At 36.7% G+C, this 16,292-nt stretch overlaps 1 protein-coding gene across 1 annotated transcript in view; it reads left to right on the top strand.

The window, feature by feature from the left end:
* The window catches only part of ZNF804B (zinc finger protein 804B), a 211,295-nt gene extending 195,521 nt beyond the window's left edge, over positions 1–15,774 (top strand). The window contains exons 3-5 of the mRNA XM_042888558.1: positions 9,601–9,731; positions 12,126–13,544; positions 13,623–15,774. Coding sequence (XP_042744492.1) covers positions 9,601–9,731; positions 12,126–13,544; positions 13,623–15,774 — 3,702 coding nt within the window. The remainder of the gene's footprint in view (positions 1–9,600; positions 9,732–12,125; positions 13,545–13,622) is intronic.
* Positions 15,775–16,292: the final 518 nt, after the last annotated feature.

The following is a 16,292-nucleotide window of genomic DNA, read 5'->3' as shown; positions in this document are numbered from 1 at the left end:
AGACTTAGATAACAGTCTGACTATGTGCAGGAACAAGTCACAATTAGCAGACTAATTACTGAGTAAAGAAATACGTTTAAGGGTAAAAGAAAACAATTTATTAAATCACAGTTATCAATATTTTTCTCTGAAAATTTGCCTAAAAGGTACGCTATATTTTTTTGCCTTTTTCAAGGAACTCAGTATATTCGGACTACTCTCATCTTGTTCTTTCTTTCAAGGAAAAATCCAGTCTTCCAATGCCTTTCATATCATTTGAGCCCATGCTACAGCAGGCATTCCATTCATTCATACTTCAGGTTGCCCAGCGAGGTTGTGGGTGACCCCTCCCTGGAAGCATTCAAGGCCAGGCTGGATGGGGCTTTGAGCAACCTGGTCCAGTGGGAGGTGTCCCTGCCTGTAGCAGGGGGCTGAACTAGATAATCTCAGAGGTCCCTTCCAACCCAAACCATTCTATGATTCTGTATGACTTTCAATAGCCCTGGTCAGATTTTAATTTTCTTCCCATTTTGGAATTTAGCACAGCATAACGTCCCTATGCTTGGTTAAAGCAGGAAATGAAGACTCTGGCTTATGATTTGAAAACAATCGTAAATTGAACCAGTGTGCATGCAAAATATAGGCCAATAAATCTAAGCTTGGAGCACACAAGAAGTATGCAATAATTACTAAAGTGATTTTTCTGTTATTTCTAGGAAATGAAAATCATTTTTTATATAATTCCTTATTTATTTGCAGAGTTCATCAAGCTGAACAAGGTCTTTTTAAAATTAAACCACTAATACCTGGAAAAACAATAAAATCTTTTTCAAAAACTAAAATGAAATATGATCCAGGTGCCCTACTTCTTGTCTGCATTTGAGTCACTTAGGACAAGGAATATACAGTTCCTATCATGTGTTTTCTCTGAGATGGTGCATATTTAAAGAGAATTGTTATTCTATTTGAGTACATAAACTTACAACCATACTTTTATAAAAGAAATAACTCAAATTCAGGGCTGTAGCAGTGCTAGAATAAAAAGCAATGATGTAAATAAGAGATCAACTTCAAATTTTACAGCAATAAAACTTTGCTGAGAGCAAATAATAAAATAAAGCCTGCTCAAAACATTGTTTATGTCAAGTGGCAGACAGAGAATTTGAGAAGAGGCAAAATGTAATTTAGAAGCAGTGAGTGATAATTCAGCTTTATAATATTTAAAAGTTTCCATGTTTACATGAAAAAGTAAGTGTTCATTTACAGAATTATTTGAGTGAATACATTGAGACATAGTCTAGAGCACAGGTAAGAGGGAAAAAGGAGACATTAAATGTTGCCTTCCATTACCTCCAAAATATGCAAGGTGATCCCTTCCACTCATTTTCAAGGGATCGTTTTCTAAAGGAGTATTAAATTAACATTACATTATGGAATCAAAACGTAAGTACGTCAAGTTGCAGCTCAGTGACCTGTCACACACCAGTGAGCCGAGACACATACTTGACTGTGTGCATGCTTTTATCTCCCTGTCTTAGTGCAAGCCCCAGGCACTGCAGGTTGCAATAGCAATTTGTTCAAGGGGACCAAATACAAATAACAGATTTCAAATAAATAATATTTTAAGTAAGTGGCAATAAAAAGTACACTAGATAGACCAATACATCTTTTCCTTTACGAAATGGAAAATTAGGGCATCATTTACTCTGCAGTTTGGTCTATCTTTCTCCTAGACACATTCACTTTGCTTAGGAAGCACCTTACGGCTTTTGTGGTTTCAGTGGGAAATGCTGATGAACTGGGAAGTGAGATGGATAGGTCATGCAGAGGGAAGAAAGAACACTAAAATTAATGGACACAACACAATAATTATGTGAGACAGAATTGGAAAAGAAATAACAGAATAATATATGATCAAAATATCCATTTTTAAATAGGTAAATTTCATAATTTACAGAGATGTGTTCTCAGAAGATTGTCTCAGATAATCAAAGGCTAAACCAGGCTGTGGCAGGAGTGAATTAACCTTGAAAACAAATGGGACATCTGTTTATCTCCTCCTCTAAATAAACTGAAGACCGGAACATAAAGTGCTACTCCAGTCCCATGCATGAGGAAATTAAAATTAACAGATTATCCTTTTAAATTTGTTGCCTCTGTGGGCCTCCCTTCTGTCATGGATAGCACAAAAATGCTTTAAATTGTGTCTGGATTCATCCACATTACGAAGCTCTACAGAGTAGATCTTTTACACACACATTATTAGTTATCCTGATGATCAGCACATGGTATATAGGAAAAATTGACTGGATTGTATTTAGTAACATAAACTTGTTTAAGTAAGAGTTTAATGATGGTGAAAAGGGTGACCAAGTAGGTTGGAAGGAGGAATTAAAATGGCAAGATGTGTGAGAGACTTAGGAAATTTTAAAGAGCATTTGGCAGATGGTTTAAGAAACAAAATCCCACAACTGAAAAAAGACCAAATAGGTTATAAACAGCTAATCTTGTTCAGAAGGGAAGTCAATTCTCTGTGGCTTAAATTTATAATAAAGGAGAGAGAGGAAAAATGGATAGTAAAGATCATAAATCAGGAGTGAAGAAATTGGAAAAAAGTGATAGAGGAAGTAAAAAGAGCAAAAGGAAAATTTGTAGTCATCAGAGGTGAGGGCAAGAAGGTTTCTGAAAGCATATTGAAGACATAAAGAATCTTCTGATCCAAAAAGAAATGAGTTACTTGTCAGCGGTGATGTAAAAAAGACTATTTAATACAGTTTTCTGTTCTATACTTGGGGCAAAGCCAGATGATTTAGTCACATTTATGATGTTTATGATGATTGCGAAGTACCACTCTAGCAGCAACTAGGAAGAATATTAAATAGCATGATTTAAACCTAAATATTTTGATACCAGCAGATTCAGGTAACCTACATTTAATGTTAGGAAAGACATGGCCATAAACTCTTGTTCATTAATGTTGATTCTTAATAAGTCTCAGAGCACCGGAGGAAGTTACATCAAGCTAGAAATCATGTTACTATTTAAAGGGAACAAACAAGAAAATCTGTCATACTGACAATAGTGCCAGGAAAAATGCTGGCATGACTGACACAGCACTTCATAAAGTATTAAAGAATGGTTATATAATTAATTTCATTTAATTTGTTTTATGTAAAATAGATTTTGTCACTTTTTCTATTAAAAAGTAGGAAATAAGGATGTCCTCACTCTTGTGTTATTGAAAAGTTTCAGTCTGACTAAAGTGTCAGATGACTATAAAACTCATTTGCTGTCTTTTTTATTGACAAATATTACACATAGATGTCATTTATTAAACCTTCTTTTCTCTGATCAGCCATTTTGTTATAGTACTCCAGGCAGGTTTCTGGTTACTTTTAACTCTCCCTACTCCAGAAGAGACCTGTCTTCCTTGAGTAAGCAGAAGATAAAGAATGTTTTGAATTCGATTTAACAAGTAAAACAACCTAAAAGGTTTTTTAAGGATAGCTATTACTTCCTATTAGAAAAAGCAATATTCTACTTCCTGGAAACATTTGATGATGCTTCTGCTTATATCTAGTTTTAATATCCTTCATGCATATAGGATTTTTCACTTTTTGCCCCGACCACATAAATGTTCATCTGAAGTGCAGTGAAAGGCACCTATCATAAACACTACATTTATCTCAAGTACATATTAAAGTGACTCCTTTTGGTGATGGGTTTGTTCTCTAGCACAGCAGTCCAGAGCCGCTCTTTAGTGGCCTGCTGATTCATCTTTCCTTAAGGTAAACTATGGGCACAGTTTTGTAATGGATTGCTTTCATGCTTTATTACAGTACCCTCATCACTATCACAGTTGCTAAGAATCAACAGATGACAAAGGTAAATCAAATTTAGGTTTAATTTAGATACCATCTTTCCTCTTCTTCAATGGGCTTTAACAAGTGACGTGTGCTAATTAAATGGACATTTGTGGGTGCTGACTTGGCCTCTTCTTTATTCTTCACATAAATTACTCCATCTCTTTTTGCCTTCATTTCTTTATTTGGAAAATATTATCATGGTAAAAGCATGTGTTTCATAAGATATCTGAGATTTTTGTGACTCTGAAATTCTGATGACCACACTGAAGGAATTTTGAGGCCATTCATTTGAACTGCCTTTTGAATTCTTGAATATCTGAAACTCAGATGTAGGTGATTTTGTATTTCACTGTCATAATTAGAAAAAAAGAAAAACTAAACAGCGAGGCAGGCTTCAAAAAGATGTGGAGAAGGCTAAAGCATTTTTAAAGTAAGCTTACAAGTACTGAATGTTTTGATAGGAGAAAGTCTTACATGGCATCTGTAATACCAGGTTTGGTTTTTTGGTTGTTGTTTTGGGGGTTTTTGTTTGTTTTTTCTCTTTGAGCTGCTTATGTGAGAAAGAAAAAGAAATGAAATATATAAACTATTGTTTTTCTGTAGCTAAGAATCAGCACCAGAGACACAGATGAGGCAGGCTGTGCATGAACATGCAGTGAAGAAACAGGCCTGTAGCAAGATTCTTTGAAACATGTTACTTTTAGTAGGTAAATTACTCTGTGTTCCAAAATGGTACTGAATGTATCTAATCATGCAGTATCCAGCCAGCTTGCTGGAGCACATGACAACAAATTCATTGGAAATGATATAAATGTGGGTGGTCAAGAAGAGCATATGCTGAACCCACAAATAGCTCAGGCCTTCAAATGAGTGCTGCCACAAAGTGCCTGTTCTGTCCTCTCCCACGTGGAAATGGCCGCCTGAAATCCATCTGTTTTAACTGTACTTAGTAATTTCTCACGTGCCATACAAATGTACTCTGAATTACATTAGTTCAAACTCATAATCTGGGCAGTGGGTGAAATCAGTATAATTGGCAAGAATATTTGCAGATATGGCTGAACAGTAAGAAGCTCCCAACCAAGACAAAAAAAAAAAAAAAAAAAAAAAAAAGCAAACCAGATAAGCAGTAGACATTTTGCTTTCTGGCACCAAGACACATTGCAAAATATCAGATCTTTCTCTAAGGATTTAGGGACAGATTCTATGGAGAAATGTAAAAATAAGTCATCCAAATACCTATCTATAATTTCTCCTTTTAATTGGATCTACGATCAAAAACTTACTCATTGATGGTTGGATTCTGTAGGGCATGTCTAGGGATTGACATTTTTTCCCCTGTACTATCATTTAATTCCCCAAACCAACAATTTTCCCATTCACTCCTGCTAAAAATATTGAACCTGTTAAGACTGACTATAATAAAATATACTCAAAGAAATGGTCATTATCACACACTTCAAAGTGATCTGTAAATAATTATGTATAAAATGTATGATACTTTGTCAGGCAATTTTTGAGTTTCATATCTCAATGTAAATTCTTGTAACAGCCTTTCACATTTATTTTTAGGAGTTTACCATAGTAAAGCAAACTCCTTCACTGCTGTTTTTTCTCTTTCACTTGGAGACTAATACTGTAAGCATCAGCCGTGAACTCTTATCATTCTCCTGCTATGGTTTGCAATGTAAATTCAATTTACAAATAATGTACTTGGTTCCAGTGTTAGGGTTACAGGCAAGACAATAATTACTGAAAATCATACTCCATCCTGTTTCTCATTTGAGCCTTCTATGGTGAATTTGATTAGAACTCAAGGTGCTTTTCAACAAAGACAAGCCAATCATGCACTCAAACACGTATGTTAATTTATGGACTTAAGATTCAGAAAATGCTATTTGCGTGTGGCAGGAAACATGCACCTGATGCTGACTGAAGTAAGCAGAAGGGCATACTACCTTTTATCTGGGAGACTAGTGCTTTATAGTAAAGAATATTTTGTGGGATGCATCTAGTGTGAATGAAAAAAAACAACTGAATATAAGTCATGTTACTCATACTGACCTGACATTTTCTGATTTAATGAGTGAAATTTTAACAGATTTATTCCAAAGTTGCCATCTATTTAAATCAAAGTAGTTACACCATTGTGAAGAAGAATACATTTTTCTAAATGTACTTGCAGCAACACCTATTTGCTCCTGTAGAGCTGAAGTAGAGGCACTCTGAGAATTCCACATAGATCTCTGTAAGAAGTTGAACATGACCTGCAGCAGAATTCTGAAAAGGTGATGTTCTCTCCCCCAGTGTGTTCCCTGTGGTCCTCAAATTGTGAGAAAGTGCATGAGAAAAATGATAAAAAGGGTTCTTGCAGCCAAAGACCTCCATAAGAAAGAGGTCTGAAAAATCTGGCAAGGAAATGGTTAAGAAATCAGGAATGACAGAACAGTGCACATCTTTATGCTTCTGAATGTATTTGTGCTCTTTAATGACCGTGCTTTCTTCCATTTTTTTTCTGTGTATCCCCTACCAAATGAATCTCTTTGAAGTGCAGAATATAAAATCCTTATCTTATCAATATCTTATATTAAGGTACCAACTGTCTTTCTTGACTTTGTTTTATATATGCCAAAAGTAGATTAATAAAGTGTAGTCTTTTAGTGAACTTGTAGACATGAATACTATCTGTAGCAATGATAGTGTATCAACAGCACAGTCTTCATCTGTCTATCAAAAGCTGTTTGTCTGAGATAGTCACCATTAATGCCATCTGCATCCATTGAAAACAAGAAGTTACTTTTACACCTCACTTTATCCCACTTTTTTTAGACAGCTGCTTTAAGATGAGGTGATTACGTCCCTAAAAGAGCTTATTTTTCTTCAGTAGCTGTTAGAAGCACTGACAAACAGCCACAGGCATCCAAATTTGATCGGATGAATGGCAATCCATAAAAATTCTCCCTTTCACATGAAGAAAAAACAATCAGAATCATAACTCTGGAAAGCAAATAAACTCACTACCACAATTGCAGCCAGTGATAAGTATGCTACAGGTGTACTGGCCATAATGAAGTAACAGTAAATAAATAAATAAATAAATAAATAAATAAATAGGTAAATAAATAGGTAAATTAAGAATTTGCAGAAATTGCTCAAGTGTGGGTAGAGTATTTGGTTAGTAATGTATCCTGCAAAGATAGGTAGTGAAGATGGAACTCCATTGACTAATTTGAATCTGCTGATTTGAGTCATGCAGGAGTTTAGGAGGAAAAAACATATTCAGCAATTTTTGAGTGGGACTTAGATAGATGAGCCAATGTGACTCAGACCCAATTATATAATCAAGTCACAATCAAGAGAATATTACTTTGTGTTCTTTTAATATTCCATGTGGATTTTTACCAAAAACAAAAGAAAGAAAGAAAAAAAAAAACAGAAAAAGATGGGTTACTTCTAGATATAGCAGTGTCCATGTGCACATTTACATGAAAAACAGAAAGAATAGAATGCGTCTATTTAGAAAGAATGAGTCTAAAAATGAAATATGATTCCATGGCAATGAAATTTGTAACAGGTGAAGGACAGAACACATCATTGCAATTAAATAAATCATATTTTACCACATGCCTGTATTTGGATGCCCAGTTAAGTACCCTATTACATGCAAAATGCAATTACCGTGTAAAGCTCTGTTAATTTTCAGGCACACCTGCTGAGCTCAGGGGTTGTCATTCAGGAACCAGCTCAGTTGCATGCTTTTGTTCACCACCTGTGAAAGATATTTGTGCGTCTGAAAGGAGGGTGGCACAGGTTATTAGAGAGGAAAACAGTGGCTTTTGCAGGTTCAGTAGGCAATCCCATTGTCTGTCCAACATAATGACAAATTTCATTACAGTTCCTAACTGGATCTCTGGCAGTGAAGCTTCTTTGTTCTGATGAGGGCATGTGGAGGGAGAGACCTTTCTCTGCTCAGACTGCAGATGCTTTTGATTTCTTGGATTTCATCTCCAACTGATGAGTTCTTGGCTATGCTTACCTACATTTTTTTGTATTCTTTTCTCTTCTTCCTTGACACATGCTATATGCCATTAGAGAGCAAAAAATACCGCTAGGACTTCTATTCTTAGTGTTGGTCCATTTGCTTTGTTGATTATCATTCTAACTGTCAAAGAAGTGAAATGCATTGATTTGCAATACCCATGCTCCGCAGTACTAGCTTTCACATTGTTGTTGCCTTGACAGGTAGTAACTGTTTCTGTTTTTCCTCATGAATGCTTTATGTGTGATTCAGAACAGTTCATGGTGACAGCTAAAACGCAGCAAGCAGCACTAACAGACATTTCTTAAATGTATTTCTTTGCCCTTTCTTCACATGAAGGATGCTAATAAGGGCTCAAGGCTCCCTGTATTGGTTGTTTTTAATTTATTTATTTATTTTCACAGAGGTTTGAATCATTACTCCTTAAATATCTTAATACTCACATAGATATGAAAGGTGATAGAAAGTGTGGATACCTACTGGAAAGATTCTCTGATTTATTTTACAGCTTTGGCTTTAATATGTTACTAAAACCAGATTTCTTCTTTGGACCAAAACTAACATTGTTTCACATTTTGATCTACTTTACTGTAAATTGGAGGCAATGCATTTGAAGGAACTGAATGCTGTGTGACTCGCAAGGCAAGCAGCAAATGGACAGGGAAGGGAAAAAGATGTAAGTGGTGGAGCAATCATTTCCCTCCAAGGCCCATAGATCCAGTCTATCCAGATCCCCCTGTGGGGCCTTGCTAACCTCAGGGGTTCACATCTCTGTCCTCGTCATCCTTTAGGGTTCTAGTTAGAAGGTGTGGCTGAATGCACAACAGCTCATTTCTGACATTTAAACCTCCCTTCCCTGAGCACCAAAGCACAGGAGGTCATGAGTGGAGCAAGGAATTTCAGCTGTGGAGCTCTGAAACATGAACCTTAACAGAAATTGCAGGTTCCAGGGTAATAAGATTGTGTACTGCTCACTGAGTGCTGGAGAGCACAGTGAACTCAAAGCACCACTTTTTTGAAGAGGATATTTCTGACTCTTTCTGTTTTGTGTCTTCTTTACTTTGTCTTACTCTATCACACCAGAAAAGCATGTAATAAAGAAATATAGGCAAATCGTCTTTCTTTCTCAATAGGAATTATGTGATTTATAGATGTATGAGATGATTCAAAAAAATTCTGAATATAACCATAAAAGTTTCCTGATGAAATCTTTCAGGCAGTAGTTCTCTCCTTTGAGTAACAAATATCTTTAAAAGTTACAAAACCAACACAGAGACACACACATTTATATGTGCGCAAGTATAGAGATCTATACAATCCATTATAGTCAAAAGCTTACCTTTATTCCAGTACATGGATTAAATTACACTGATTGGATTTGACTGGAAAATTCTAACTGAATTAAATGAAGGCTGGTTTTATGTATGTATTTGCACACAACAGAAGACGTGTGCATGCATAAGACAAATGTATTTCAGTATTAAAATCTGTATCAACAAAGTCTTCGGTTATACAATATTGTAAATGAACTGAGTAGTGATGGCCCAATGATATAATTTTGTTAAGCCAGAATTATATTTTCAGTCTCTTTTTAGGATGATAACATTTTAAGTATATTCTTATTGCCCATTTGTATACTAACTTCACCAAAAGCAAATTCAGTAAGAGGTAATGTTTACATATTTAATCCCTTTTCTTTTTGCTCTTTTCAAACAGAGATTGAAAGATTTAAAACAAAGGGAATTTGCTCGAAATGTGGCTTCAAAGTCATGGAAAGATGAAAAGAAACAGGAAAAAGCACTCAAGCGGCTCCACCAGCTTGCAGAGTTACGGAAACAGTCAGAATGGCAAGTATTTAAAATTTATACTACATTTTTATACCCTCTTTCCTCAATCCCAGAAGAAATCTTCAAATTTTTACTCCTCTACTCTCTACTGGACAGACATTGCATTTATTGTAACCTGTTTTCAGCTGTCCCCAATTCCTAATGTTCCTTTTCCACAAACCATAAAATTGAAAGTCCCTGAATTAATTACTTGCAATTTGAAGGCCTGTGTTTTACCCTCCTGTAACCAGTTATCTAATCTCTTGTGAACTGAGTGGTTTGAAGATGATTTTATATCACCATTTTATTTTATTAAAACTGACCTGAGTAGATAAGTATTACTGTCTTATCATTTTATAGTAAGTTAACATGAGAGGAAAAACACTTGTTAGCAAATGCATGCCTGGTCTGTGAATCATTTTCATTACTTTCAGTATATTGAGATTACTATCACCAATTTTTTTCTGTAGACTAATGGAAGTATCATTATACAAATGAAAAACAAGTAATTAACTTACTTAATTAACCCAGTTGTGTTAGTTCTATTGATGAATACCACGATACAGTATGAAGTTTACACTAATAAAGCTTCACTTTGAGAAATCTCCCTTGTTTAATGACACTGAATGCTTCAGTAGAATAGATTTCTACCAGACCAATTACTTATGTTAATCTATGACCATAATGGGTTAAGTAGATAATTAAACTAGCGTCCTTTTAAATTCATATCAAGCTTACAGTACCTTAGAAATAATAAAATTCGGTGTTTATGATACACTCATTTTGGCCAATGTAATTGCTTTTGAAATTTCAGCTGAAATATAACAGTTTATTGCTAATGTATCACTTTTATGGTTACAACTCCATTTTCATACAAATCTACGTAAAGAAAAGTAACGGCCTGAGGGAAGATGGCTTTATGTCTGTGTATCTGAAGATGTAGTTTGAGATAGACTGATAAGGTCAATAGTAATAGGAAGGTCTAAATGAGGCAGGAAAGGAACTGAGTCTGCTTATAGAAAGAACTAGGAGTCTAAAATCGATCACAAAGAGCCGGGAAGGACAGTGTTTGCTCTTCTTATTGGTAATGACAGATGGGTGGTGGACAGCTGGGATGTGATCTTGGCTGACGGGTCACACACCTGGCTGCTCAGGCAAGACAGAAGTCAGCCTTCCCAAGAAGTCTGCACATGCAAACAGCTGTTATTGCCCCCAAGTAACGTGTCTCACATTCCAACAGAGTTCCTTGCAACATGCTAATAAAAACTGACAGTAAAATTACTGTTAATCTGGTGCACAGGAAATTTGAAAAAATACGCTTACTTTGCTATTCCAAGGGGACATTGCAAAGGCTCTCTTCATTCACTTTGTACAAGACAGAATTTCTTCTTGATCTACAAATAGAGATGGATTTGTATTCCCCGATGCTAAATTTGTGACAAATGCAAATTTATTATCAGAAGCGCGTGTATAATCTCATATTCTGAGGTGAACCTACCCAGGGAGTCTTTATATTTCTCCCGCTGCTGGAGATCAATGCTTTTTTACAGCATGTCTAAAACGTGCCAGACTATTTATAACTTCTATGCAGATCTGAAGTTGCAATTTACTTGCATCTGATTAAAATATTTTCTATTCTTAATCAAATTGTTTACTGATGCAGGTTCCTTTTTTTTTTTTTTTTTAATGAAAGTGAATTGTGGTATGGCTTTGATAGCAAATGTAGATAATGTAACCAATGAAATGCATGTTTAAATATTAATTAGAATGACATTCATGTGGTGGCTACATACATCCCTAATGGAAAAAAAACAGAACAGTAGTTACTCCAATAACTCCATTCAGCTAGTCTTCTATTAAAAGCAATCAACAATTGCTTTTTTAACCACGTTTTTCAAGTTTTCTTAGAATAGGCTGATTTATTTTGTATTAAAGTACAAGAAAAGTAAACCACGGACTTAACATTTGAGGTTTTGGAGAAGAAGGAAAATTAATTGAAAGACAGTATGGAAGGAGAAAATATGACAAAGTCATATTTTGTCATGATAGTGATAATGAGAGTGCTGAATTTGCCATTAATGTTAATTGAACTCCACCTTTTGACTTTTTCCCCACCAATGTTTGGAGATAGTCTGAGCATTACTATTTCCTTGAATATTTCACAAAATCATCTATTGTGAAATAACATAAAGGTAAAATAAAATTTTTTCATCAAAAAGAAATCATACCTACACAGACACACAAATTAAGCAGAATGTTGCCTTTTCTGTTAAAGAGTGATTCTGCAGGTACAGAATATGAGTGGAAGTGCCTGTAAGTAACGCTTTTTCTTACCAGACAGGTATTGTCTGTCAAGTGTGAGTTCTGTTTTAGTTTGGTTAATTAATTCAATGTTTTTAATTTGCTTTCTTACAGCATTGCTGGTAGTGGACCAACACTTAAAGCCCCCAGATTAGTTGAAAAGCAGCAATCATCAGATGCATTTTTCCCCTACAAGGGTGGCAAGGTCACAGCCAAATCTCAAAGCACCATCACAAGTACAGGACAAGCTATCTCCAGCAGCGTACTGGAAAAACGGCAGCTTATCATAAGCAGGCGCCAGTCACCTACTGAAAGACTCCACATGCTTGGAAATCAAGTTTTACAAGTGCTCCCAGACAGTACCAGTGCTTCTCAAAGAGCAGGAGTATCTTTCTCATTCTCTAAAAAAGTCCCTTTGAAGCTTGAATCCTCAGCATCAGTCTTCAGTGAGAACTCTGAAGAAGGAAATGATTATAGTGAATCCCCCAATCATAAAACAAAGCAAGTTCTTGAGAGCTGTCATTCTGGTATACGTTTGGAAGAGGATGTAAAAGCAAGTCTAGATAAAGGGACACCAATTCCACAAGACCAAATGGATTTGGACAACAGTGCATCAAGTCATGGAGCTGTGAAACTTAAAATGCTGAAAGAAAATGATAAATGTAGTGTTAGAGAAATAGAAGAAGTCAGTGCTCATCCTTCACTTTCCAACGTCAAAATGCAGTTCTCAAATTTGGATTTTTCAGGTTCAGTAAAAGAAACAGAACAAGAGAGCAAATTGAATGTGTCTGAGCAATTGCTGGAAACACTTATTTCACCTTCATGCCAAGCTAGCAGTTTCTGTATACAATCAGATACCTACAAGCACAGCAATGCACACCTCTCTGAGCTCCCCCAACAGCTATCACCTGAGCTGACATGTGCAAGCTACATTAATGACTGTCCTAGCATGGTAAAGAGAGAAGGATCTTTAGAGACTTCAGAAATTAAAAACAGGAATATGGAAACCCTTCCAAGGAAGACAGTGGTTAAAGAGGCTAAGCTCCAGGCACTGCCTTTCCTCCACGTAGTGAGCAAGGATGGCAACACTGCTCTGCAGTGGCCAACAGAATTACTTTTGTTTACAAAAACTGAGCCCTGTATTTCATATGGCTGTAATCCACTGTATTTTGACTTCAGACTCTCTGTAAATCACAGGGATGGTAAACAGCATGAAACAAGCAAAGAAGGCTGTAAAGAGCACTCTATAAATAAGACTGTGGATGAAAATGAACCCTCAGGTTTAATAAAACACAAGCAAACGTCAAATGAACAAGATAATCAGTTGTTGAAACCAAAGAAGATGAAAGGTTCCCTAGATCCAAGAAAGGCCAAGCAAAAAGCTGAGTCAGACATAGGGAAAGAGATGAACAGAAATGGTCAAAAATACATTTCGGATTATTTGAATGAAAATATACCCAAAGTGCCTGTCTCACAAAAGGATTCTACCACAGAAAAAGATCTTCATACAACAATACTGAAAAGATCTTTAAGGCATCATTTCCATACCTGTGAAAGAAAAAAACAGAGCATAAGAAATGAAAGCATTTCCTTTTCTGCTTTTATGGCCAGGATTAAAAAATCTAAGGCTGAAAAGTGTGATTTAATTTATTCTGAGGAAAAACATGAAACCCAAAATGGCTGCAGACCCATTCAGAATGTTGCCAGCTGCAGCAGTGACATAAGTGACAGTGGAAAAGATTCCGGTGGAAGTTTCCTTAGTTATAAATCTGGTTCAAATAGCAGGCATTCAGAAAATGAAGGATGTGAAAGATGTTGGAGATTCCCATCTCCTCAAAAATCCTGCTCTGACAGACATTCCAGCTATTCTGATACTTCAGTTAGCAGCACAAGTAGCTACATGAACAGTTCCTCCAGTCCCACATTGAACAATCACAGCAGAAATAATTTGCTTTTTTGTTGCAAAAGAAAAACCAAGACAGATGAATGGCACAAATGTAAACACAGAAAGCACAACTGTAATTTCACTTCTGATGATGCAGATAAGGATTATCTTTGCCATACTAGATGTCACAGAAGTAGAAACTGCACACAGAGGGGCACAATTAAACATAAAAAATGTTCAAGACGTAAAGTTTTACAGCACAGAGATGGTTCTAAACACAGCAGATGTAGACACTGGCATTTTGGCAAAATGCACAGTAGAAGTAGAAGCTACAATGACTCCAAAAGTTCTTCCACCACAGATTCAAGAAGCAGAGATCAATCATCTTGCAGCAGAATATCAAGAGAAAGCAGTGCAGGGTCTTTCTCAAAAGAATATGACAATTATGAGAACAAAACAAGAGAGGACACAGAAAGAGATTCTAACATCAACACAGGAAAAGCTGAAACTGCACATTATGAATCTCTGAATGGAGATAGCCAGTCAAAAGGCTTTCCTACCTGCTCTTCAGAAACTTCAACAAAAGATGTATGTGGAAGAAGAAAGTCACTGACAGCCAAGTTACTGTTAGAAAGGGTGCAGTCTAAGAAAATCCAGGAACAACTGCATGATTCAGAGAGATTTTCAAACACGTTTGTTAGAGAAGTAAAGGATCCGTCACAAAGTCACTCTGAACTTCAGTTTTCGTCATCAGTAGATGATACAACGTTACCTTTGTCAGAGAAACTGCTAAACATTGGTGAAAATGACCAAGGGCAAAGTGGAAGTCCATTGGAAAGTAATGTGAAAAAAATCAAATGTGACACTTCACAGATGACCCATGTTGCTCTTTCAACAGGCACTGATTATGATCACTGTCTTTTTAAAGACACTGTTCAGATAGGAACAGGCTATCAGAACCCGAGCATGAAAAGGAACGCAGCAATAAAGGAACAAACCAATCTCTTCATTAGTGAAGTGCAACCCTTTATACAACGCTGTGACCCAGTACCAAATGATTTCCCTGGTGCTTTTCCCTCTAAAAGATATTCTGTTGTTGCTAATTCAACAGAGACCAAAGAAGAACTACATGATGTGAACATGGACTCAAACCGGACAGAAGGAAGTTCAGACACTGTTTGTGATAATGCTATGCAGAAGTACAATGATACAGTAGATGACCGGGAAGCGTACAGTAAATCCATCTCCCCTCCTTTAATGCAGCAGCCTATAATGTTCTCACCAGAGGAAGTAGACAAATACAGGTTGCTGCAGCTGCAAGCCCAGCAGCATATGCAGAAACAACTCCTGGCAAAACACCTGCAAGTTTTGCCTGCCCCAGGACCAGCTGCCCTCTCTGCAACACCAGCAGTCCCTGCCATCCCTGTTCAGCAGCACACAACAGTCACCACCATACACCATACACTGCTGCAACGCTTTGCAGTCTCAGCAGCTGTACACCCCCATGGCAGCCATCTCTCGTTTGCACACCTCCATCCCCTCTCTCAGGCACATTTTGCCCCTATATCACTTTCTCCGTTAGCACCAGCTCTCATTCCCACCCACCCTGCTCTGCTGACAGGACACCCATTGCACTTGGTCTCCACCACCCCTATTCACTCTTCCCCACTGAACTTCCCCCTACTGCCACATACTGCATATATCCCAGCCTTATTTGCACCGCAACTGAATGCAGCCACACCTCCTGCTATACACCCAAATCCCATTGTTCATCCATTATTCCAAGGGCAAGATCCTCATCACCATTCTTGCTCCAGCCAGACTCAACAGTTACCTACAATAAAAGAAGTTTTCGGTGTTTCTAGCTATTTAAACTAGTCCTAATGATTACACCTGAGCTCCAAGGAAAAAAAAAAAATCTATTCATTGATCAATCACATATCTGAGGAGAAAAATCTACATTTTTGCCGAGAGCCCAATGGTACATTTGAAGTCCAAATTCTGGCTGACAGCATATGAATGTTTATTTGGTTCTCATATCACAACATAAAAGCAGTTTTGAAGTCTTGTGATACTGTCACAAGAAGAACGGGGTCTGCTAATATCATCCTGCAGGAGGTTTAGAAAGAACATTCTGAAGTGAAGACTGTGACTGTCACTAGGAAGAGGACCACAGGATGTAGGCACAAAAAGACCAAGAATGTCAGCAATGTTGGGTGATTTAAAGTAACATAATTTAAGGTAGTGCAATCTTAGTGCACTTCAAAGGCTTACTTTTATGAGAGTGTAAAGGCAAATGTCATAGTTGGTCTGTTTAAGGTATTTCAGAATAAGCCAAAGAGAAAGCATTTGGGACCACAAGTACCTGATTCTTTCTCCCAGCCAAGACAAGTTCA

This window comes from Lagopus leucura, unplaced genomic scaffold, assembly GCF_019238085.1.
Source record: "Lagopus leucura isolate 7727_CA_CO unplaced genomic scaffold, USGS_WTPT01 Super-Scaffold_100157, whole genome shotgun sequence".
NCBI lineage: Eukaryota > Metazoa > Chordata > Aves > Galliformes > Phasianidae > Lagopus > Lagopus leucura.
Note: the sequence above shows the minus strand (reverse complement) of the source record. Positions and strands in the feature narration are given on the sequence as shown.